Below are 26,016 nucleotides of genomic sequence, written 5' to 3'. Positions count from 1 at the left end.
ATACCTGCTGTTATATTTTAAAAAGGGGGTTCCTCGTAGAAGATTGTAATTGTCATGGTTAGTTCAGATGAAGATGATGAAATAGGTTTTCTACAAACAAAAGTTCTTTAATAAAACAAACTCAGGTAATCCAAAGGCAAGCATGCAACATATCAGAGTGTCTGCACAAACAATACCAGGCAACAACTGAATGAAAAGGAGGAACTTAAATACACAGGGTGATTGAACTGAAATGATGAACAGGTGGTGACTTGTTAATCACAAACCAGTTATAAATGAGGAGTGGGAAACTGGAACAAAGAAAAACAGGTGACTGATCAAAACAAATAGAAAGTTCATGAAAACAAAAAAACAGGCAGTTTGTGACAGTAATATTTGGTGGTCCTTAGTATTAAAATATTTGAAAACACCAGGACATTATCATTGGATCGTTTTCGCTTTCATGCAAGATCTCATCTGGCTAATATCATACAATTTGAAAAGCAACAATCGTAATGGACAGAAAAAATCTTCAACTGGATATAACCAGACTATCCAAATGTCTGAGGCAGCAGTGAACTGAAAAACTATTTCAAGAGCTAATTTGCTTAATCGTTCTTTGCTTTGGCCTCCAGATGCATCTGTCCTCATTTGCACAGTTGTTTACTTTTTCTGTGGCATATATGACTTCCATTGCTAATATGGCTCCCAGGTTGGGTATAATGTTGCTGTAAAAAATCTGCCACTAAGAGAAATCAGCAATGAGATATCTGTACTGACTGCTGGTAATGCTTTTTGCTTTTTACTCCCCGTTTAGTATTTTTATATGTCAGTGTTTTCTGTCCTCTCCGAGATCTCTTGCCCTTGACGTTGCCCTCATCCCGGCGGCCAGCAGTAGTCATGGCACTGCAGTCCAGTGACGGACATTGATGGTCAGCTTTATTAGCATGGAGTTAGCACATGTCCTGCAGCCCATGTCCTTCTCTCTTACAGACTCATCTCTGTCAGGCGCTGAATGGTCTCTGCTCATCTGTCCCGATTTAGCACAGCTCTGCTGATAGGGCATGGGAAAAGAGCCTGCTCTCATGTCTTCAGAGACATTAAAGTCAATGGATGGCTTCCTAATATGGACAAATTTCCAACGTAATGTTATTGCCTCTGTAATTTTCCAACGAAACCACTCTATCTTATCTAGATTAACATTCTATTTTAAATATAATTGTTGATAGATGATATAATTGATAGATAACCTTTTTTTATATATAAACAAAGCCTTCCCTTTCAAACAGCGGTGATGTGAATTCTCTGGTACTTTAATATTTACCATTGTAAGGAATGATTTCCTTATTGATACAATCCATTTTCGCTAAGGAGACATAGTTTCTATCAAAAACAACTATTTGCTATTGCATTTCCCCCCCCCCACTTTAAAGCTGTTGGTGCACATTCATTTTCATGCTAAATAAATAATTAAAAAAAAAATTTGACTTTTTTTTTGTACTTCTCAGTACAGTACTAGTTTTATAAGTATCAATGTTTCCCATAAAATAAATTTGCTTAGACTACAGTGGGCATTTAATTTGAAAATGCATTAAAAAATAATTAAAAGTTCGATTTTTAAAGACATTCATACTTTTTTTCAGCAAGAATGCATAAAAGTGACTGTAAAGACATTTATAATTTTATGAAAAGTTGTTTTGAATTTGAAAAAGTCTGTTTCAACAAAAATATTACATTTTATATTGATATTAAGGCGAGACACTACAGGTGAATAGGGTACAATTTTTAACTAGCAGATATCACCATGAAACTTTCCCAGTTGATTACCTACATTAAGATGAGAAAAAAAATGTATTACAAGTTTTCTGTAATTTAATGTTTAAATATGCAAATTAGGCAATATCTAATTAAATATGCGCTAATTTGTATATATTTTAAAAAACGAAATCTGAGTATTGAATAAAGCCAGATTAAAAATAATTTTTTCATTGTGTTCACATATTAGATGGGGAAATAATTACAGAGGGATTTATGGATATCTACTTTTGTTATCCTGTAAATCAGAATATACTGTCAATAGCCTTAAAAAAATGATTTTCGCCATGTTTTTTGGAATAAAATGTTATATAAATCAGGCTAGGAATAATATATTTACAAATCCCTCTGTAAATGTCTTCATAATATAACTAGGTACAAGACTGGAAAGTTTGGTGTATATAGGTGCTACTGAAGTGGAGATTTCGGACTTGGAGTATGAGAGAAAGGTCATTTTGAGAAAACGGGCTTTAAAGATTTATCATCAGCCAATGAGATTGCGCATTCAGCCCTTTTACTTTCGCGATTGGTTGCTGATAAAAAGGAAATGACCATATTTGGATCCGACAGCATTGTACAGTGAAGAGAGAGCTTTCCAGCCGTGCCTGTGTTGACAGAGAACAGACAGAGATCGCAGATCGGCGGGATGATTTACAACGACAACTTTTGTTGAATTTACGTGAAATCTGCAGACGCAAACAGACAAAGTGTAGTAAAATAAAGACCTAAATGTGTATTTCGGACTTTTTTTCACCACAGTCTGAAAGAAGACATGTTATTGAAGACAAATATCCAAAAATCTCAAAATTGACCAGTAAAAAAAAAAACAATGTTTTTGCCTGCCGTGTCTCGCCTTAAAATGTATTAAATATAAATAAGTATATTCAAATTTAATAGTAATATTTATGTTTTTAATGAATTTTCGATCAAGTACATGGTGAGCATGAGAGACTTATTTCAAAAATATTGAAAAAATCATGTCAACCCTAAACTTTTGAATGGTATTAATAAATTATTGCAAGGGGAAAATAAAAATGTAATGAATATTTAATTGTTTAATTTCCTCTAAAATAAAAATGTAATAAATATTTAATTGTTTAATTTCCTCAATATGTTCATAAAGCTAAATTTCAGCTTTACACTTATGGAGGTGGTAATATTAATTCTGTGTCTCTAAGAGTTTTGTTCTCTGTCAGGTCAACACTATAAGCCGTTTTCATTGATAAACTTTTAAACTTTGCCATGTTGCAACATTGATCATGGACATGTACAGCCTGTTCCCTGTATGACCTGGTTAATGATCACTGGACAATCCAAAAGTTCAGTTTTCTAACCTCTCTGGATCACGTGTGCTGTAAGTGACAGCATCTGGACACTGTCTAAACTTTATGGGTCATAATACTGTCAAAGCAGAGGACACCGTAATCTCTCTTGCTCTGTTTTCTCTCCAACTAGAGACACGTGGTTATTTTAATGTTAAGTTCTACACCCTCGTAAGGGCGCTAAATGTCAACACTCTGCGGTACGGTTGACCTGGTCATCTGCTGTGGGAGAAAGAGGTCTTTATTGTGTCTTTTTGTTCTGTTAAACCAGGTAAAAACCAGATGAGAAAGAGAGAATTAGAGGAGCGGCAGCTGGGGGAACGCGCAACCTCCGCAGAGCCGCGAAGATCCGATAACAATAGACTTGTTTTACTTGAACAAAGAAGTTGTCATGGTATTTTCCCACCATTCTGTCTTGGGCAGAACACACTGATTTAGTTACAAAGCAGAGTAATACCATATACAGATGTGTCGTGTAGATGAAGCTTTGTTTGTTCCCAATGATAGCAAACTGTATTCAGAGCAGCTATATCCTTTTTACACAAAAAATAGCAAAAGCCAAAGCCCAGTTTATTGCAACAGAGAAATAGATGAAAGGTTTTTGTCGTAGCTTTATATATTGTGTCATTTGCCAGTGTTCTGAAAAACAGCTTCATAAAATATGAAAAAGTGTCACGGCACTCCCAGCAGGCCTGCAGTAGCTCGTCGTGTATGTTGGCCATTAGAGGCACTTTCCCGCAAACACGGCTACTCTACAGTAGTGGGTCTGACAACACTTAACCTCCGACCTTGCCGAAAACCGTAACGTTAAACACGAGTACAAGCGTGGAGAGGGTCGGGAAGTCTTGTGGGTGTGTGTGATTATAGGGAAATATAAAGACTCAGAGCACTCCAGTAATTACTCACAGGCACACTGACACATGCTGATTTTTTTTTTTAAGGACAATTTCTGTGTTTTTCGGAAAAACAAACAGGACGGCTACTGATAATCTTATATAAGACTTTGTAATATTAGGCATACAATGTAAATAAATAAAAAAATAAAAAAAAAAAAAATAAAGGCAGTGTGATGTACAGATGTATATGAAATATATATTTTCTATCTATCTATCTATCTATCTATCTATCTATCTATCTATCTATCTATCTATCTATCTATCTATCTATCTATGTTTGTCTGTCTGTCCGTATCTATCTATCTATCTATCTATCTATCTATCTATCTATCTATCTATCTATCTATCTATCTATCTATCTATCTATCTATCTATGTTTGTCTGTCTGTCCGTATCCATCTATCTATCTATCTATCTATCTATCTATCTATCTATCTATCTATCTATCTATCTATCTATCTATCTATCTATCTATCTATCTATCTATCTATCTATCTATCTATCTATCTATCTATCTATCTATCTATCTATGTTTGTCTGTCTGTCCGTATCTATCTATCTATCTATCTATCTATCTATCTATCTATCTATCTATCTATCTATCTATCTATCTATCTATCGATCGTTGAAATTTGACAAAATGGATTAGAATTTTTATTTTAATATCAGACATTTATCAGTTATTGGCTGTAACATTAAATTAATTGCCAGCTTATCATTCTGGCTGATAATGATAAGCTGGCAATTAATTTAATTTAAATGTAGATTCAAATGTCCCCGTATTTGGGATTCCCTTTATGCTGGATAAAACATATAGCTTTTTTTCTGTGTTATATGGCTGTGCACATTCTCACCGCACACACGCACAGATCTGATTGGGTGTTTCTGCACAGGGGCCTGTATGACATCATAAATGATATGACTTTGTGTACGTGCACGGGCACGTGAGGAACAATGAGAAGCACGCTGGGAGAGCAATAAGAAGAAGATAAAAAGTGTGCAGTGTAATCACCACCTATATCCCATAGTCCTCCATGCCTCTCAGGAGACCGCTATCTCTAGTACGGTTGTTAGCCTTCCCCAAATGCTCAGTCAGACACTCTCATGGCCGGCCACAGTGCACCTGACCTCAGCCCTTTCCCTTTATTAGAAAATGTTGCCATGGCTTCTCCTCTCTGGAAGTAAAATACATTTAAAAGCTGAACCCGAGTGTGGGAAAATGAAAACCGCTGCATTTCTGTATGCGAGTGTGTGGTTTAAAGAAGGAAGTCGACTGACAGGTTATATTTTTACGTCCGGCCCTGCTGGATGTACAATTCTCCTATTCATTTTCTTTATTGAATCTGGATTGGAGGGAAAAAATAGCTGTTCTTACGCACCAGGAAGGGATTTACTTTGAGGTTGATGAGTGGAGTAGAGAGAAAGGAGAGGGGGGAAATGATTGTCTGAGAACCACCGGTGGTTTCAAGTTTCGCCGTCTTTACCCTGGAGCTTTTGATTCTTTGCTCTCCCTTTCTCTCTCACTCACTCACCCTCTCCCTTTCTTTCTCTTCGCCAGCCACCCCCCCTTCATACCACACCACCACGCTTCAGGAGCACAGTAACAGGGAGAAGAGAGGGAGGCAGTGAAGGAAGCGCAAACCGAAGACTTAACCGAGACCATTCTCAGACACTAAATCACTCTCAGCAAGGTAGGATCACTTCTTTCCATTGGGGAATCTTTAGCTGGGTGTGAAAAGAGAAGGAAAGTCCTCCTTTCTACATCCAAATCCCTGGTTTCTGTTCTGTCATTTCTATGTTGCTAGCTCCAGGAAAGATGTGAAGTAATCAATGGATGCATGTGAGCTTGTGTGTGTGTGTGTGTGTGTGTTCGATATGTGATACAAGGTGTCTAGACAGAGAAGGGGATTTTGATGCATTGTCCAAAGACCAGAAGACGCTAGACCAAATGTTTCCTGTTTTACAGATAGCATATCTTGCAGATTTAGGGTAAATATGAAAGATGTGGGGTCATTTTAGGAGTGATCTGAATGATTTAGATCAAGTGTAAATGAGAACATGAAATTGATTTTTTCTAGTCTTCCAGAACCACGATTTCAAAGATTTTGAATCGGCATTTATTGTTATATTTTCATTTTAGTTACATTGGTAACACTTTACAATAAGGTTTCATATGTTAACATTAGTTAGTTAACATGAACTAATGATAAACAATACATATGATTTATTAATCTTAGATAATGTTAATTCCTACATTTACTAATACATTATTAAAATCAGAATTTGTATCTGTTGACATTAGTTAATGCAGTGTGAACTAATATGAACAAACAATGAACAATTAGATGTTTATTAACTAACATCAACAAAGGTTAATAAATGCTATAAAAATATATTGTTCATAGTTAATTCATGTTAACTAATGTATTCATTTTTAACGGATTTTAAAAAACATATTATAGTCTTCATTTTAGTTTTAGTTCAGTTTTAGTTTTTTATTCATTTTCAGTTAGTCATTTTATTGCTTCAACTTTTGTTTAGTTTAAGTTTTTTAATCTAATGTTTACATTTTATTCAATTTCTACTTTATTTCTAATAACAAAAAAAAGTTTTAGTTAACGATAATAACCCTCCGACATACATGAGTAGATGAACTGACGAAGTTATGATTCATCACGTTAGCTTAAAGGCAGCAAAAACAGATGACATACAGCAAAGATGCATACACTCATGCTAAGACAGATGTTGTCTGAGGTTATCCAGATGCCCAGGTGTAAAGCATTCAACAGGAATATGCCCTCATCACCTCAAACCAAGCAGAAACAGATAATTATAGCCGTGGATCATTCCTGAAGGGTGTTTCACCGTCCCCTGCTTCTTGATTTACTCTTTCTGGCGAGGACAGAGTACCTGTATACCTGCGCCTGCGGTATATGCTGAATTCGGGAACACAAACTGATTTGAAGACTGCAGCTGGTTGATGCTGCTGTTGGCTGTTGATATACATCCCGCCATTCTGAGTTTAAACCTCTGATTAACATAAGCCACGAGGCAGCTTAAAAATTTTAATGGGAGACCGTAAACTCCTGGAATTAATTTTAGAGAGTTTAAAATCTGGAGCTTAGTGGCACGTGGTGGAACTGCGGTGCCGCGGCGAATTTCAGACTTGCTAATTTCTACGCTATATTTGGATTTCAGGGGAAATGCAAAGATGCTCATTTGTGATGGGCAGGCTGCCATCATCTGCAGAAAAGAAAAGATTAAACATTGAGAACTGTGCTAAAAGTTACAAAACATCCCGCAAACCAGTTGCAATGCAGTTTGGGTTATAATGCCTAGTTTTTGCATCCACATTCAATGAAAAGCTAAACAACAGCATAAATTTCAAAGATCCACCCTTGCATGTTAATATATGATTTTTTTAGCGTTGTTGCTATGGCAGAAGTCAGTTGGCAGAAGTTGGTTTGGCAGTCGTCAGATTGGCCGCTCTCTGGACCGGGCCGGCGTCCCTCGACGTGACTAGCACAGGGTGAATAGTTGCCTCGGTGTCTGGATGGACAGACTTGGCACTGGCCGACGGATCAGGAGAGGTGAACAAAAAGCTGGAAGATGACAGACGGGAGAGGGGAAGAATGTGTCCAGTGTCTAAGGAGCTCTTCAGTGTTCAGTGTGGGAGTGTGATGTTATCTGAGTTTGTGCAGAGATAAAAGCTCATTTAGACACACCTTTCCCCAAAATACCCTTGCAGCACATAATGTTTGAGGATAGTCTCTACATTTAAAGAAAAGTCTTTCCCCCTAATTTGGTGAATATATATATATATATATATATATATATACTCACCTAAAGGATTATTAGGAACACCATACTAATACTGTGTTTGACCCCCTTTCGCCTTCAGAACTGCCTTCATTCTACGTGGCATTGATTCAACAAGGTGCTGAAAGCATTCTTTAGAAATGTTGGCCCATATTGATAGGATAGCATCTTGCAGTTGATGGAGATTTGTGGGATGCACATCCAGGGCACGAAGCTCCCGTTCCACCGCATCCCAAAGATGCTCTATTGGGTTGAGATCTGGTGACTGTGGGGGCCATTTTAGTACAATGATGTTCAAGAAACCAATTTGAAATGATTCGAGCTTTGTGACATGGTGCATTATCCTGCTGGAAGTAGCCATCAGAGGATGGGTACATGGTGGTCATAAAGGGATGGACATGGTCAGAAACAATGCTCAGGTAGGCCGTGGCATTTAAACGATGCCCAATTGGCACTAAGGGGCCTAAAGTGTGCCAAGAAAACATCCCCCACACCATTACACCACCACCACCAGCCTGCACAGTGGTAACAAGGCATGATGGATCCATGTTCTCATTCTGTTTACGCCAAATTCTGACTCTACCATCTGAATGTCTCAAAAGAAATCGAGACTCATCAGACCAGGCAACATTTTTCCAGTCTTCAACTGTCCAATTTTGGTGAGCTCGTGCAAATTGTAGCCTCTTTTTCCTATTTGTAGTGGAGATGAGTGGTACCCGGTGGGGTCTTCTGCTGTTGTAGCCCATCCGCCTCAAGGTTGTGCGTGTTGTGGCTTTCACAAATGCTTTGCTGCATACCTCGGTTGTAACGAGTGGTTATTTCAGTCAAAGTTGCTCTTCTATCAGCTTAAATCAGTCGGCCCATTCTCCTCTGACCTCTAGCATCAACAAGGCATTTTCGCCCACAGGACTGCCGCATACTGGATGTTTTTCCCTTTTCACACCATTCTTTGTAAACCCTAGAAATGGTTGTGCATGAAAATCCCAGTAACTGAGCAGATTGTGAAATACTCAGACCGGCCCGTCTGGCACCAACAACCATGCCACGCTCAAAATTGCTTAAATCACCTTTCTTTCCCATTCTGACATTCAGTTTGGAGTTCAGGAGATTGTCTTGACCAGGACCACACCCCTAAATGCTTTGAAGCAACTGCCATGTGATTGGTTGATTAGATAATTGCATTAATGAGAAATTGAACAGGTGTTCCTAATAATCCTTTAGGTGAGTGTGTATATATATATATATATATATATATATATATATATATAAAAACTGTCAAAGAAATTTCCAAGTTTAAGCATATCAAGCTGGCGAGAAAATATAAATAAGAAAGTAAAAGAAAATGATTGTTAAATAACTGTATGAATCTCATAAAAAGAAATATCTTGGTCATATTCCATAAAAAGTAATAAGCAATTATTTCTTGCATAAATAATTTTTTTAAAGGTTTTTTGAAACTATTAACTAAGAATATTTTTGCATTGTGACATTGTTTTTATGACAGTCATGGACATCTAACTCCCTTTGCTCAATTTTAAGCTTACCGCATAATTATTGCATTAATGCAAAAAAAATCATGTTGAAATCAAAAGTACTTAAGTTTTTTGTTGTGCTGTTTGTAATTTAAATTAAAAAAGCATTATGGTAATATACATTTTGGCAGAAATGCATCCTAAAAATAATATTAAAATGATTTTTTATTTTTAAAGAATAATTTTTTTTAACAAACCTACAGAAATTAAAATTATTCATTATTTCCACAACATAATAATACAGTAAGAATAAATATAAATATACTAAAGTAATATAATACATTATTTATAATAATAATGGTAATAGTAATATTAATAATAATATTTTTTATTTATTTATTTTTATTTTGAGGTGTATAGTAGGAGGCATATAGTAATATATTTATTATAACTATTATTATATATTTAAACAATTATTATTATAAAACATTTATTCATGAAATGTACAGATATTTAACAACTGTTAATTGATATTCTTATAAATTAAGAAGTAGTATGTTGGTGGAAAAATGCCATAGACTTTTTTGAAGTACCATGTAATGCCATAGTAGATGAATGAACACATGCAGTACATTTAAAAGTAACCAAGTATTATCATTACTTTTCCAATGTACCACTGTATTTGTTTGCAAGGGTTATGAGTCATAAAGATTCCAGACAGAGATCCTTAAAAAAAAGCCAGGACTAAATAACAAGGCAAAAGTCTTTTGCTCAACAAAGAACACAATCCTGATTAAGGGCTGACGTTGTGAGATGAAACGACAACTCGTATTGTCTGTTCTTGATTTACTGTGCAAGGCCATCTGGGGTCCTAATTCGCCACAACATTATTAGCAATAGCCAATTTCCATATAGCCATCCCCCCCCCCCCCCCCCCCCACACACACACACACACAGTGTAAATTAGAGGCTTTAGTATCTGTGCTCTGTCTGCACAAGTCACTTCCTCCCACCTCTGTCTCTGGAGTATCATTTAGATGGCTAATATGAAAGAGAGAGAGCAGAAGACGAGGTGAGGCACAGGAAGTCATTTCAGACATGGATTCAGGAGAGCGGGTTGACATGGTGCTTTAGTGATATGGTTCCTTTGTTCTCTGAACCACTATGGCCAATTTAATTGCTCTTTGAGTGGTCCTGCACTCGTTCTCTGCTGGGCTGCTCTTCTGGAATGGAGATATTTTTGGCTGGTGTCCAGTGGGGGAGCTGTTATGACTATTATGCTACACAGAGCGTTGCTGTAAATGAATGCTTGTTCATAGTACATATTTTTTTAGGTTTTACAAATTGAACTAAAAGTTGCAGTAAAAAACATGCCTCTTTAAATGAAAATGCTAATATACCAACGTGAGAACCACCATAAAACACAGGTAGTAAAGAATCAAAGCTCATCACAAGTAGCTTTTCCACAAGCTGATGTAAATACTAATATATAGAAGGTGCACGGTTTCATACTCAAAAATGCACAAACATGACACTAAAATAATGCAATAATTATTGAAAATGAAATTTCTGTCACTAATTACTCACCGTCATGTCGTTCCAAAACCAAACCTGTAAGACTTTCGTTCATCTTCAGAGCACAAATAAAGGTTTTTTTAATTAAATCTGAGAGCTTCATGTCCCTCCATTGACAGTGTACGCAACTACAACTTTCAAGCCCCAGAAAAGACATCATGAAAGTAATCCATGTGACTCCAGTGGTTTATCCTCAATTTTATGAAGCGAGAGCTTTGTTTACGCAAAAAAAAAAAAAAAAAAATCACTTTATTTATAAAATATTTATCTCCAAGGCGTTTTCACGAGAGCACCGCAACACATGCGTGTTGTCGTGTTGACGCAAGAGCAGACGCTGTTGCATGAATGTGTGTTGGAGATTAATAATTTGTAAATAAAGTGGTCAGTTATGGGTTGTTGGGGGGTTTTTTTTGCGCAAACAAAGCACTTGGGTCTCATGGATTACTTGAAAATGTACAATTTTTTTTTTTTTTTTTTTTTTACAAATGAAGGAAACTTACTGGTTTTACTGTAGCATTTTTAGTCTTTTACCATTGAAATTACAATAATTTTCTACACTGCTGAATCCGAATATTCATACTTCCCTCCTATAAAGTAGGCAAAAATACCAGTATATGAAAAGAGTAATTATGTCTTCATAAAACAGTAGGCAAAAAAGTATCCAGATGACAAATACAACTGTATACTGTTTTCTTTTCTGCATTACTGGAAGTCATTTTTGTGTGTCGGGCCAACTTGGAGCCAGTCATTTCCACTGATCTGCAGTCAGCTCTTTAATTAGAGGTTACGGTAACGTTTAGTGTGGAACCTGGTCCTAAATCAGAAAACAAAGATGACATGTTTCTGAAAGAATACAGTTGTGTTGCTTGTAGAGACCTGTTTATCACACCTCCAGTATTTCGCCTCAGGCAAGAGGAGGAACAGGACAGAGTAAATACCTCTCTGATGAGACGTCAGGCACATAGAATGCACCTTTGTCTAAACACGGTCGGATGTCATCAGGAAAGAGGTGTTGACATCTTTTTAAATTGCTCACAAGACTCATTTAAGCCACTAATACACACAGACAAACATGTGCTTTCCAAAACAAACCTACACCCCGAGATGGAACCTCATCCATCTGGACATGACTGTTTGTAATCATTTTTCCAGTCCATAAAGAAATCCTTTTAATCATTTCCTATGACCTGCTACTAACCTGACCTGGTCACTGTAAAGGGTTCTGGATTAAAAGTTACAGAGAGCTCATTATTTTATTTTTTTATCTCACCACTTGTTGTTACTGAATCGTTGCCAAGGAATGGTTTTCCCTCATGAAAACAGAATGCAATTAATGTGATCTCTATTTATCAAGAGAGACAGTTGAGTTATTCTTGCAATATGGCCACAGGGTGTTGATGTTAAGGATGTTAGGGTTTTTAAAAGGAACTTAAGTTCTATTCCTGGGATGCTTTTTGAACATTATTGTTGGAGTTCCTATGCAGACTGGTCACTTGATGGCCATTTGTATGTCCAAACTAAGACTAATTTAAAACTAGAGGAGCTGTAGATAATGTGGTAGATTTTTCTCCTACTCTACCTGGGTCTCGTCTACAATCGACGTCCCCAAACGTCTACAGTCGACGTTAGTTCCTATAATATTTATACTCCATCACGTCTTCACATCGACGTCGGCCGAGTCTAACCCTATACCCTACGCGTCTACACATCGACGACGGCTGAGTGGTCTAATCCTGTACTCTAACTTGTTCCCCTAACTAACTTGTTGCGCAGCAATAATAAACAGACAGACTTCAGCAAATGTCCTTTAAATGCTTTAATCACGGCCAGGAGAGTTCTCGAGTAGTTCTCAGAGAATCTCCACCAAGAAGAAGCACGGCCGGAGGATCTCAGACAAATTCAGAGAGAATCCCACCAGTAAACAGGAATACATCAGGTTTTATAGGATATAGACAGACACAACAAATAAGATCATCGTGACTTAACTCACGTCACCTTCTATCAATATGATTGGTTCAATTGGTAAAGCAAGCCCCCACCTTCTTACCCTCTGTTACTGGCATAAGCAAAAATATCTTGAATCATCACAAACGTTGTAAAGGGTTGAGAGTTCAGTTGATTACTCAATATATCTTGACATAATACAGACAATATATTTTTGATTTTGTCATGGTCAGCACTTGAGAATTTTCCATAACACAAATAGGCAAAGAACAGAACGTTTTGGTATGTTCTGTCCAAAGTGTTAGAATGTTAGACCTAAAAGGGGTAGGTTTAGATGTTAGAAACATGGTTAGTTTAAAAGATTAATAGATCTTAATAGATCTTATCTATTAAAATCCATCACAATAACCAATATGAAATTTTATTGTAGGTCAGTAACATTCTGTTCTTTCATGCTCTTTAAATCTCTAGCTGGTTATCAGCATTTAAACGCAAGCTCGCGCCTCACTAGGGATTCCAAAATTAGCACCACCATCGATAAGATAAAAGGTTTAATGCTCTTTGCCTAGTGGGTTAGTCCACTCAGGGTAAGTGGCATACAGCCACAAATAACCTAAATTCTTCTTGTTCATGGAACCTGCCTGTACCTGTTCCATCATAGTCTTGCTTAGGCTAGGAATAATGGGTCTTTCTGTGGCCCGTTTCATCCCTCCATCCTATCAAAGTGCGGTCCAATAAACTCTCAAATGGTTAATGAGAACCAAACTTGTCACAAATGGCATTAGACAGTTCTTGTTTTCTGTTTGTCGACAACAGTAACTGAGAAAGAGCAGGTGTTTTTTTCAAGTTTTGTACTCTACGGTTTGAGAAGAGATGCTTGTGGTCGTGTTGGTTTACAGATTAGTGGTGAATTACAAGTTAATAGTCTTCAATGAAAACAAGGGATTGTGCTGCTGGAATGTTTTAATTGGCCCAAGAAGGGGGAGATTTGTGGGTCTTACGAGACATTGGACCCCAGGCAATGAATCAAGCTGCTGTGTGGTCGGACAAATAGCGATAAATAACATTCCCCAACGGACCTCGCCCGAGCATGCGTGTGCCTCAGATTATCTCATGTGTTGAAAGGACTCAACGTGTGTGTGATTGTTTGTGTGTCCGTGAGTAGGTTCGGTAGGCCGGCCATCTGTGTTGACTCGCTCTTGATAAAGGCGCTGGATTTTATGCCCAAGAGCCATGCCAGGTTGAAGGCTGACCTTGGTTAGTGTCGAAGTTGAAAGCATTCTAGACTCCTCCATCTGAGACATCTCAGACAAGAAGTGGACTGGAATACCAGACCACATCAATTCAGAGAAACCTCCCCCTGCTGTCCTCAAATATTTGCCTCTGGTTGTACTGTAGATAAAATGTTCTGCAGGGTTTCAGTTGTACGCTAGAGCCATGTCAAGTCTTTTGTGTTTGATCCTGTCCAGCTACTTTTCTTCCTTATGAACAGATTGTATGTTGACTGTGTGTGTGGACATTTGCATGTGGTTATGCTTATGTAACAAGAGCAAACAAAGTGTCCTCGCACTGTTGCTCTGTCCCTCTGTTGGTTTCCCTCGCACCCCTTATCCACCACACACACACACACACACACACACACACACACACACACACACACACACACACACACACACACACACACACACACACACACACACACTGTCCATTTCCAGTATAAATTTGTTTGTGCAAGGCTAGAGAGCTGGCACTAACTCCATGGTGACCAGGGAAGCATAAATAAGCCACCTGTCTAAAAGCTCTGCAGAGCATGTGACAGAGTGCACATTTTGAAGCCAGTCTGTGTGGACTCTCACATGTAGAGAAAAAGAAAGTTCACAAAAAAAAAAAAAAAGTTCTGTCATTATTTACTCATCCTCATGTTGCTCCAAACCCATATTACTCTATTTCTTCTGTGGAACACAAAAGGAGATATTTTAATGGCTGTGCTGGTTGCTCTTTTCCTTAAAAAGAGAGATTATAATAAATAGGGGAGTGAAACTTTTTAAGCTCTTTAAAATTATGCTTAAGCACCATACAACCATTAACCATATGACATGTAAACTATACTCCGGTTGTTATAAAGTCATTCAATAGCTTTGTGTGACAAACACCAAAAATTAAGTTGCTTTTTTTTATTGTAAATCGTCCCCATCTGTGATATGTTAATATGTGAGATTGGGTTATTAAACCAATTAGAATTTGAGAACTGGATCAGTTTGATTCGTGATTGAATAATTGAGACTGGAACAACTGATGCATTGCAAGAATCCAATTCAAAGCAATGATTTGTTCACAAATTGGACTGTCATATGGATGTAATTTGATTCATATGGACAATTTTATGATATTTCTTATGGTATTTTTTTTTTCAGATTTATTGACGCTTAACATCCTTATTCACTTTTATTAATATTGAAAAGACTGGTCTGGATATTCTTAAAAGTTTTTGTGTTTCTCTTTCTCAGAAGTCTTAGAGGTTTGGAACAACATAAGAGTAAGTTATGATGAATCGTTTATTTATTTTTATTATTATAGTTCTTATTTGCATCAGGTCTGAGCTGTGTGTATCACTGTGGTTCCATTTGTTGCCATTGCATTTACTATATTTAAATGCTGTTACATTATGAAGATTACAATTCTCTAAGCCATATATTTGAAGATAATTTTTTAACATGAAAGTGGAACCATCTGTAACTGAAACCATCTGCATGTATGAAAAAAAGGCGTTTGTGCCAGAACTCCAGAGCACACTTTACCCATGGGTCCATTTGTGTACTACCAGTCTGGTTTACAATGATGTGTTAATGAGGTGGTAATGGAACAGGAAATGGATATAACCTTGCATCATGTCACCACTTGATATATTACTAAGAATAAATGCTTAATATCTTACTGAGAAGCTTTCAAACCCCATGGACATAAAGATAGATCAAGCCAGTGAACAGGTATTTTACACATTGTTTTGTATATTTTCATATCTTTTATTATTATTATTATTATTATTATTATTGAATAGTATATTTGCCCACCTCAAGTGTAAACCCTGACAATTTAAAAATACAGAATCAATATTATTTGTTTATTTATGATTTCTTTACTTCTATAGTTTTTTCCATCTTTCATATTCCTATGCTTTTAAAACTTAAGTCAGATGTTTTTTCATGAGAAGAATCCATTAAAAAACAAAGTCCGCATTTATATTCATCCTGTTGAGAGCCAGCTGGGTTTTGGGATGTTTTGGTGTTTTGCCTGCCTCCCAGGTCTTGAACCCGAAGTGTTTGTGAGAAGGCAGCCAGAGTGTCTGATAAGACGGAAGGAGCATCACTGAAGAATGTGCAATGATACGGCATGGACACTGGGAGAGCTTTGTCTGTAGATCAGTGTTAGCATTTTGGAAAACAAGTGGCCATATTGCAAGCACTAATACGACATGCAATGGCCATCAGACGCCAGGATAAGTTATGCGGACAGTCCTCATTAGAAGTTTGTTTTGGCAGTGAATAGCTGGGACAGAGGCCTTGTATGTGAAAATTGCAACCACTTATAGGAATCAGAGATGGACTTAAAGTGACAGTTCACCTAAAAATCCTCATGTTGTTCCAAATCCAAATGGTTTCATAGAACTCGTAGCATATAGATAATAGACAGGATGTTCATGATTCTCTTTTTTCATATAATGAAAGTGAATGGTAACCAGGGGCTGTCAAGTTTCAAAAGTAACCAAAAACATCATAAAAGTTGTCTATAAGACTCCTGAGGATGAGTAAATGATGACAGAATGTTCATTTTGGGGTGAAATGTCTCTTTAACTAGGGCTGAGTATGTTAGAAGCAGGGGAAGATACATTTTGTAGAATTGCTTTGTACACAGCTGATAAACCAATAGAAGACGAATAAAATGGTAACACAAGTAATGTAGCGATCTACACGGTTGTAAATAAACTGTGCTTTGACCTTGGAATTCTTGAAAGGCCAGAATGCTTGTTGCCAAAACCCCTCATTAGCTTCTTAACTGTAGCTGATAATGGCTTGAAGTTATGGAGCAATCCTCAAGAACATTATATCTTGTTACGCACAAATCAGCCCATTCTGGTCATGTAATTACAAATTAATGAAATAACCATTGTAGGATTATAACTGAACATTGCAGGCCAAAAAATTGAAATACAACTCATGATCATAAATTATTAGATGTGTGGCCTAACATTGTTAATAATCCCTATGTCATTCCACAGACTTTTTTCTCTGTCATTATCATTGATATTCTACTCTGACTACAAAGATATCAATGTACATGACAACAATGTGGCTTGTCTCACTTTGCAGAAAGCACAGAGATGGAAGCTATTATAGAGGCTAAAAGCTGTCATTAAGCAAAGCTGAATTAGTAATTAAATGAATTTGTGCTCATTTATAGCGCTGTTTGTTTGTATGATCTGGCTGCGTTTTTGTATGTACTTATGCAAAATCAGGAGCAATGGAGCAAGCAATTTGGAATAGTGCACATTACTTGGACTACTTTTATGCTTTTTGTAATTTTTGGTACTTAACAGTCACAATTCACTTTCACTGTATGGAAAAGATCATTCTGCTAATTAAAACATCTCCTTTTTTGTTCCACAGAAGAAAAAGTCTTGCGGACTTGGAACGAGTTAAAGTGAGTTGATATTGGCAGATTTTTTATTTTCATTAGTAAACAATTGTTTTAACTAGGGCTGATACATGTAAGGAATTATAGAAAATAAGGTAATGGTGTAAACACGGCTAAAAATTCCTGTCGCTCTACATACGTCATCTGGTATAATTGAAACGATTTGCTATGAGCTACGTACAGGCGCATTTGATAGACATTCGTAGCGCCCAATAAACAGCTCTGGGCATTCGTAAACCACGCCTCAAATACGAGAAAATGAAAATGTGGTTCCCAGACCACATCTCAATGAGACGAGGTCTGACGTTAGCCAGGCTATGGAGTACCGCAATTTGCCATAATTTGGGATTGTATCGCATATGCAGAACTGCTTGTAGACAAAAAATGTTTTACCATTGTTTAGTGTGACATTTCACTCGATAAATAGCACTGCGTGTGTGTCGTTTAGTGTGACATTAATTGCACAAAGCAAAAGTTGGAAAAAAAATTGTTAACTGTCATTTAGTGCAGTGTTAATTTCACTAGGCAAGTATTGTTGCATGTACTGCAGTTCAGTGCAACATTAACTGCAGAAGCCAAATAGCGCTGCTTTAAAATGAAATTTTATTTAGTGTGTCATTTAGTGTGGTGTTAATTTCAGGCAAATAGCACGGAGATTGCATGTTTGCACTAAAAATAATGAGAATTATTTAAATTATATATTGTACACTGCACATCTCTGCACAATTTTTTTTTTTGCTGAAATACTGCTAAAGTGGTGCAACTGTAACATCCAAACTAGCAAACGTTAGTGTGTCTAATCGCTTGTTCCCTTCAACCTTTTGCGGACAGTCTGAGCAGTTTGGACAGGACATGATTATGCTCCCACAAACCCATGACAACAGATTACAGGGAAGCCCTAGCATGATAGTCCATCCAAACCTCAGATGAATTGCCCTACTTCACCATGTTATGTAACATTCTGCAGCCCATTAGCACTGAATCAGTGGCCCTCATGTTCACTTCCACTATCCTAGTTGATGTTACAAAGTATTCCAGGAGTAAGAACAGTCTTTGTTTTTATAACCCATGAGGAATGAGTGGCAGGAGGCCACTGAAAGGGTTAAAGGACATAGTGCCGCCCCAATCAGAGTTAATGATTAGAGTAGAAACAGCATTGCAGAAATGAGGGAGCGGGCAGGGCCTGTGCTGTGGGGGGATTCGGAGGGGAGTATGAGAGAGAGAGAGAGAGAGAGAGAGACACTGTGCTTAAATCCAGCTGGCTGCTTCCTTGGGAATGTAATCCATATGTGAGCGTGAGTTCAGCTGCAGGAGAAAGAAAAGATATTACCCGCAAAGAAGCGATTGTTTCTGCTTTTCTTGTTTAAATTCCACTCATTCTGGCCCCTGGACCCTGGCTCTGGTTCAACAGCCGACACAAAAAGAGAGGTATAGTGTGGAGAAGGACAAAGTGAGAGTTGAGAGAAAGTTGGAGAGGATAAAAACGAAGGCAAAAGGAACAGTAGAGAACAATATACAGATTAGGGACCCGAACGAAGAATGAAAGAGGACACACAGGAGGAAGGCGTAGAGAGGTAGGTCATCTAAAGTTTTGGTTTTGTTTTCTAGTTAATGCTGGTTTAGGTGCAGAGGTAGTACTTTGTGCTGGGCTGTTTGGACTACTTCTGGATAGGAAGCAAGAGGAGACCATGTGTTTATGTATGTGTGTGGATCGATGGCTAGATGGGGGCGTGGGGCTTCTGCAGGATCCAGAAGCCAGGAATATAGCACCACAACAAAGATCTGAATAGCCTTTTTAAAATAGCTTTTCTTTTACTGTGGCCACCTGAGATTATTTGTGTTGCCTGGACTCTACCTTTGGCCGTCTTGGACCAGGACCAGGTTTTTGAGACATGGTGGCTGGTCAACCGGCCTCAACCAACTAATAACCAGCTTGGAACAGCTAGCATGCTTTTAAAACACAGCTACCAGCTTAAGCCACATCTTTATACTGAAACTGGTAGAAGTTTTACACTCACAGTGAGTTTCTAGTGTTTCATACCAGGAAGGTTATCAGGTTTAAGAACCACCTCCTATTCTTAACCTTTCACCTGCTTGTAAAATATTATCATTAATGGCTCAACTCGATGTTTACTAAAGGTGTATCTTCAATAAAATGTCTGGTTGCTAGGATTAGTGAACAAAGTGGGAATGGAGTTTTTCCTCATTGTTCCCAGATGGGAAATTTGTGTAAAGGGGGAGTTTGCTTGCAGACGTGAAGGATAACCTCCAAGTCTTGATTACTCTTGGGAAACACAGGGCAGGCTTGAGTATTTTGACTAGAAGAATTTCTCACTTAAACAGTTTGCTTGCAGTAAAGTTCAAAGCGTGAAAGTGCTTTCAGGCAAGAACAATAACTTGCAGCATAAAACAATAAGGCTGGTGGTGTAGAAATAAAGCCAAGTACTTTTGAACAGTCTGTGAGACTATGAGAAGAACCTCAGATTTTAAAGTTCAGTAACTTGCAAGGTTCAACTAGGGGTGTCCAATCTTGCTCCTGGAGTGTCAATGTCCTGCAGAGTTTAGCTTCAACCTGCCCAAAACACACTTGCCTGGAAGTTTCAAGCAACCCCGAAGACCTTGATTAGCTGGCTCAGGTGTGTTTGATTTGGATTAGAGATGAAATGTACAGGATAGTAGTCCTCCACCAGCACCATTGGACACCCCTGTGCTATACTTATCCCGAGGTACCTGTATCTGCTAAACGTGATTTTCCCATCATGCCATGAGTGGAACCCATCCTTTGACACCTACCCAGGTTACCAGTTCTCTTATAGCTAAATAAAAGTATGCTGACAGTGTTTGTAAGGGTGGAAAGACCAGCATTCCCTGAGGCTCAGTGTTCGGCAAGACTTAAGAGGTATTGTCGGGAATTTGTGTTGATTTGAAATGATCTAATGTTAGCACAGGTCATCCTATTTGTTGAAAGATTGCAGCCTGCTAACCTGTTTTCTGTCCTCAACCCTCACCAGCGAGGAAGTATGCAAGGAAAGAAGTGTGTTTTGCCCATTGGAGGTGGTATTGTGCTCTGGAATGTTCTGGGAACGCCCCTCTCCAGCTGGTGTGAGTGTGTGCGAGTGACTAGGTCTCATCCTTCAATAAGGATTTGTCAGTGGAAAAAACAAGTGCACATTCAGGTGGTTTAAAGTGCAGCTTGAGGCTTCAGGAGTGTCAGGAACGTATCATTTCAATGTATCGTATGTGTCTGAATGCCATTACCCACTAGGTGCATGACAGGCATTGCTGTCTTATCAACATATCTCACGTGAAATGTGGACATGCACGTCCTTACCCAGTTTAAAACAAAAGTAATGCATATTTGTTGAGTACAAGTGTGTCATCATCTCTCATCTTCCACTGCAATCTTACTATAATAGGTTATCTAGGAGGCGCATCTGTTGTCTCTGTTGTAGCTTGGCCTATTTCTTCTCTGACCTGACAAGGGAACAGATGCACAAATAGGACTTCTGCTGTATGGCCCAAGACCAATCTCATTGGCTTGTGAGTGATCTAGGCAGCCATGTCACTTGCCTGTGAGTAATTTTACCTTTTTCAGTTTTCCTCTTCTAAGCCCCTTCTAATATGTAATTAAATGACATTACTAATCTTAAATCTGCAGGAAAAGAAAAATTGTACACCAACAGATTGTAGTCACAATGTGAGTGGTCGACTAAATTTATCCCATTTAAAACATCACCACTGACTGACACATTAAAACTTAAAATTGGTTCACTGTTTTTAAATGCAATAATGCATCTTTTGTAAATGTCTCTTGAGAAACATTTCTGTTCAGGGTAAGGTGAACCCGAAACCAGCCTAATTATACAGGGACTCCTTAGCTGACTAGTCATTCAGGCAACCCACCAACTAGTTGTTTCATCCTCTAAGAAGCACTTACATCTCTGTCATATCTTATTTCACACAGGTCCCAATAGACTCCCTCATGCATGTTAATTACTTAGCTTAGTCCAGAATTGCAAGTAATTGTATGAAAAAGTTGTTCAAACCAAAAATACATCTATATGTGTTAATTTATTCATGGAAACTTTTAATTAGCACTTGTTTCCAGAATTAGCTCAGTTTGATTGATGTCATCACCCAGGGAGTTTTGAACATTAGTTTGTAAATAGAATCTGTATCGCACTTTAACTTGCATAGAAAAATTTACCATGGTAAACATAGTTTCTTTCACAATATTGTACTGCAGTCAAACTGTTGAAAATTGTTCTTATAGCCAGCACTGTCACAAAATGAAAGATTCTGAAAGCTTCATACACTGTTTGAAGGAGATCCCATTTTGATGTGTTATGGTTTCACCGTAGTAAACAGTAGTAACTTCACCATTTTGGCAGCTACTATGGTAAATATTTTGTAAGGGATGTCTTGTGTGCTTGTATTCACATGATTCATTAAGCTTAGTGGGCTTTTTTAAACAAATTCTCATAAACCCTTGTTAACCTGGAATTTTATTTTTTCTAGTATCGACTCGGGCTAATTAGTGCTGTTGCAATGCATTGAATTTATTTCCACACAGTTTCTGGAAAGTGAAAATAATTTTCCACGTTATCAGCAGTTTCAATTTGGCATCAACTCTAGAGTGAGAATACTTTGTGTTAGCGAAAGGTGGAAATTACATGAAATAATTATCGAGGCCGTGGGTGTATTTGAATCCTTTTCAAGCAAATACCACAGCACATTTCCTACTCTTATCTGTGAATTATTATAGTTATATATATTATAGTAACCCACCACAGTATAAAGAGCTCTGGAAACATTTTGAGTGTATGTCATTTGGATTAAAGCACGTGTCCAAATTTGGATCTGAATAAATTAAGAAAAACTATAATTTCTCTAGTATCCATCAGCAGTGAGATTATTATATTGTTAAATAGCTGTATTGTCAGACACAGTGTCATGCAAAGTGCATAATTATTCAAAATGCTTTCTACAGGCCATGTGTGTAGTTTTTGAACTCTATTACTGTACTGAAAGTACTTGTGTCGTATGATCTGGTCAACCTCAAACCTCAAACACTTTATCAATTATAACACAGTAGTAAGAAAATATAAAGAAATAATGTGATATAAATAATAATTAAATGTAAGTAAAATAATAATAAAAATATTTAGTTTTGAATTTAGATTAGGAAATAGAAAAACACCTGGATTTTCTCTTAATGAATCATCATTTTTTTATGTTAGCTTATGGATTCTTTCGCATATGATTTTCATCTTTAAAATTGTTTAATATTTAATCTGTTATGTAAAGATACTGTATATTGTACTGACTACATGTATCACATCGACAGATGAAAGGTTTTTTTCTAAAAGCAACAGTGGTCAGTTACTTGCAATCAAAGTCTGGAAGGAAATGGACTTTTTAGAAACCTACTAATCTGTCGCTTTACTACATTTGGTCCCAAACGCATTTTACAAACTGCACCCAAGCACATAGCTGTCACCTTAGGGAACAGGAACCGTGCACTTTCCAACAATATTATTTGATTGAACTGAATTGTTTTTTATTGATCACCTGCCTTTGTGGAAGTGTTTTTCAGGTTTACAAATCTAATGTAAACCTGATATTAAGTAGCTTGTTGAGCTCTTTATGTTCACTTCGCACTCCCCATAGTGCACTGTTGTTTTGCAGATAGAAAAATTGTGATGTTGAAATCTGGATTCGTTTGAAGTTGTAATTGTGTTTGTCTCTCTGAGATGCAGGTCAAATGACACATTCTTCGTATGAAGTTGTGTTGGCGTGTGTGCTTACATTTTTTGCCTTAACCCCAGTCTCAGTCTAAGCCATGTCTTGTGGTTGTGGATTTGCTAACTCCCTTGTGTTCCTAAAAGGATATTGCCTCATTCTTAATCTCTTGTCTCAAGTGTACAAGGTCCTTGATGGACCCTGGTTAAGTTGAAGGATCCTGCAACTCACAAGAGGTGACGAGAGGACTAATGAGAACATTTTTCCAAAACAAATCTGTTGCATTAGCCTAACCCCAATGTCCTATACTATTTCCTCTAATCTGCAATTTTTTTCAATATTATGAATTATAATGTTACCGTTTTATTTTGACTCTTTTTTTGTAAAATGGCCATTGGACATTACTCTCAAAATAATACTTTATTCTGATGATAATTTTTTTTTCTCCAAAATGTACATTTTATTATGCTATTATTCAGCAAAGTGACAGTAAAGATGTTTAGAATGTTACAGACGATTTCAAATAAATTCTGTTATTTTGTACTATCTATTAATGAAAAAATCCTGGGGATAAAAAAATATAACAACTGGACAAATTTTTTCAACATTCATAGCAATAAGAAATCTATTTTGAGCAGCAAATCAGCATATTAAAATGATTTCTGAAGAATCATGTTAAACTGAAGACCGGAGTAATGATGCTGAAATAAAATTTTGCCATCACAGGAATAAATTAAAACAGAAAACAGTTATTTTAAAATTGTAATAATATTTTACAATATTACTGTTTTTACTGTATTTTTGCTCAAATAAATGCAGCTTTGGTGAGCATAAGCGACTTCTTTCAAAAACTTCTTACAGATCCCAAACTTTTAAATGGTAGTATATGTTACAAGAGGAAAAAACTACTGTATGGACATAGTAAGTCTACACACATGATAGTATTCTTTCATATAGCAGTTATAAAAGCAGAGTTGAATTTTTGCCAAGAGAGGGATTAAATTACCCATATCTCCCCTTGATCTGATTTTACTGTAGCACCTGCACCTCCATCAACACATGACTGATTTCTGCTTCAGTCAGGGCAGCGAATGCCAACTTTATTCATTCTGTCAAATCTAACTTTACTCACAGACCTTTTTGAAGTGTATGTGAGCCTCTGTGTCATCCTATGATCCTCCTTTTGTAATGAAGCTCCTATTGTTTGTTTAAATGAAGCAGCAGGATGTGGCACAACTATCTGGCTAAAATCATAAATGACATAATGATGAGTGTTATCATAAAGCAGCGTGTTTTATTGGAATCATAAATGCGCACATATCAGTGTGGAGTCTGAATGTTTGCCAGGTCTCTTCTTACGTAAACATACAGTTACACCTGAAATTACAGGAATATCGTAAGCACTGCTGAGCAATGAATCTCACGAAAGAAAGCACAGTTCAGCAATGTTCTGGAAGGTATTGTTTGATTTGGTCAGGGAGAGCACAGTGCCCGTCTGTGTTTATATCTCCAGTAGAAAGAGAGACAGAGAGAGAGAGTATGAAGAAGAGGGGGAGATGGGTTTGAGCTTCGGCCAGCAAACCTGACTGTGGGCACTAAACACTCTCCACTGCTGTGATGTCATCTGGGCGTGTCTAACAGATTTCCAGAGTCTGCTGGACGGCTAGAGGGATATTCATCCCATCCTGGAAGACCAATCTGTGAATCATTTTACCAAATGGTCATGCAAGTTTTGTGTTTTTGTGGCTCGGAGCAAGTTTCACCCATGTGATTTATCCCTCCTTTGGGTGTATGTTTAATATTTCATGATTTATTGAGTCTGTGGCAGGCTGTGTGAAACTACTTACAATCAAACTAATAAACAAAAATAGATAGTGGTGATAAAGCCTGAGTGATGAGCTTATTGGAAATTTTATAGCTTTAAGATTTCATTACTTTATAGCTTGCAGCGTAAACCTTTTCATTGCAACAGGGCTAGCGGAGCATTAAAGAGATGTATCATCTAAAAATGAAAATTTGGTCATTTATTTAGCCTTATGCCATTCCAAACTTGTATGCAAGTATTTTTTCTCTGGAATTTAGAGTCAATCTCAAAATGAAAATGAAAACTGAAGAAAAAAAAACCTAAAAGAAAAAAAAAAAAACATAAATGCACAAAAAAAGTGGTCTGTATGATTTGTGCGCTAAGTGATTGTTTTGTGTGAGAAACAAACCAAAATTGTACTCTCATTCTCTGTTTTTGGGAATTTGGCAGGTATGGTCAATATGGAAAGAGTTGCGTAAATATCAATCAGAATGTTTTACTTTCATGTTCCACAGAAATCAAACTGCATATGGGTTTGTCACGACATGAGGGTGAGTAAATAATGACAGAGAGTGTGAGTAAATAATGACTGATTTTCAGGTGAATTCTATTCCTTTAAAGTCAGGAATTAAATGCTTTTCCATTAGGTGGAAAGCAGTTTAATGGACGGCCTCATGCCACACTGAGCGCAGTACTCAGTGGGATAGTCTTGAGAGAAAGCTTTGTCAGCAGCCCTTTTCCACATTGTGCATTGATCCATTTGGGTGAGTCTTAACAATCAATACTCACCGCAGCCCCATCATTAATTAGACACAGGTAAATTTCCCCACCTCTGCTCTTTTCTTTTTAGTACTGCTGCTTTCCTCCCTCTCTGTCTCTCTTTCTCTCCCTCGTTCTCTCACTGTCTTTTAACCTCTTTCTCTCTACTATGAGATTACACTCGTTGAAGGCAGGGA

At 37.3% G+C, this 26,016-nt stretch overlaps 1 protein-coding gene across 13 annotated transcripts in view; it reads left to right on the top strand.

Annotated features, from left to right (window-relative positions):
• The window catches only part of plekha6 (pleckstrin homology domain containing, family A member 6), a 98,780-nt gene that overhangs the window by 16,122 nt on the left and 56,642 nt on the right, over nt 1-26,016 (top strand). For 8 of the 13 annotated variants that reach the window (XM_079857146.1, XM_079857158.1, XM_079857145.1 and 5 more), the window contains exon 1: nt 18,709-19,088. In XM_079857146.1, the coding sequence (XP_079713272.1) occupies nt 19,054-19,088 (35 nt within the window). In that variant the 5' untranslated portion in view covers nt 18,709-19,053. Of the gene's footprint in view, nt 1-5,427; nt 5,704-18,708; nt 19,089-26,016 lie in introns of those variants that run through there. The other 5 variants (XM_079857160.1, XM_079857144.1, XM_079857148.1 and 2 more) reach the window with 5 other exon arrangements.

This window comes from Squalius cephalus (genome assembly GCF_949319135.1).
Source record: "Squalius cephalus genome assembly, chromosome: 22".
In the NCBI taxonomy this organism is placed as follows: Eukaryota; Metazoa; Chordata; class Actinopteri; order Cypriniformes; family Leuciscidae; genus Squalius; species Squalius cephalus.
Note: the sequence above shows the minus strand (reverse complement) of the source record. Positions and strands in the feature narration are given on the sequence as shown.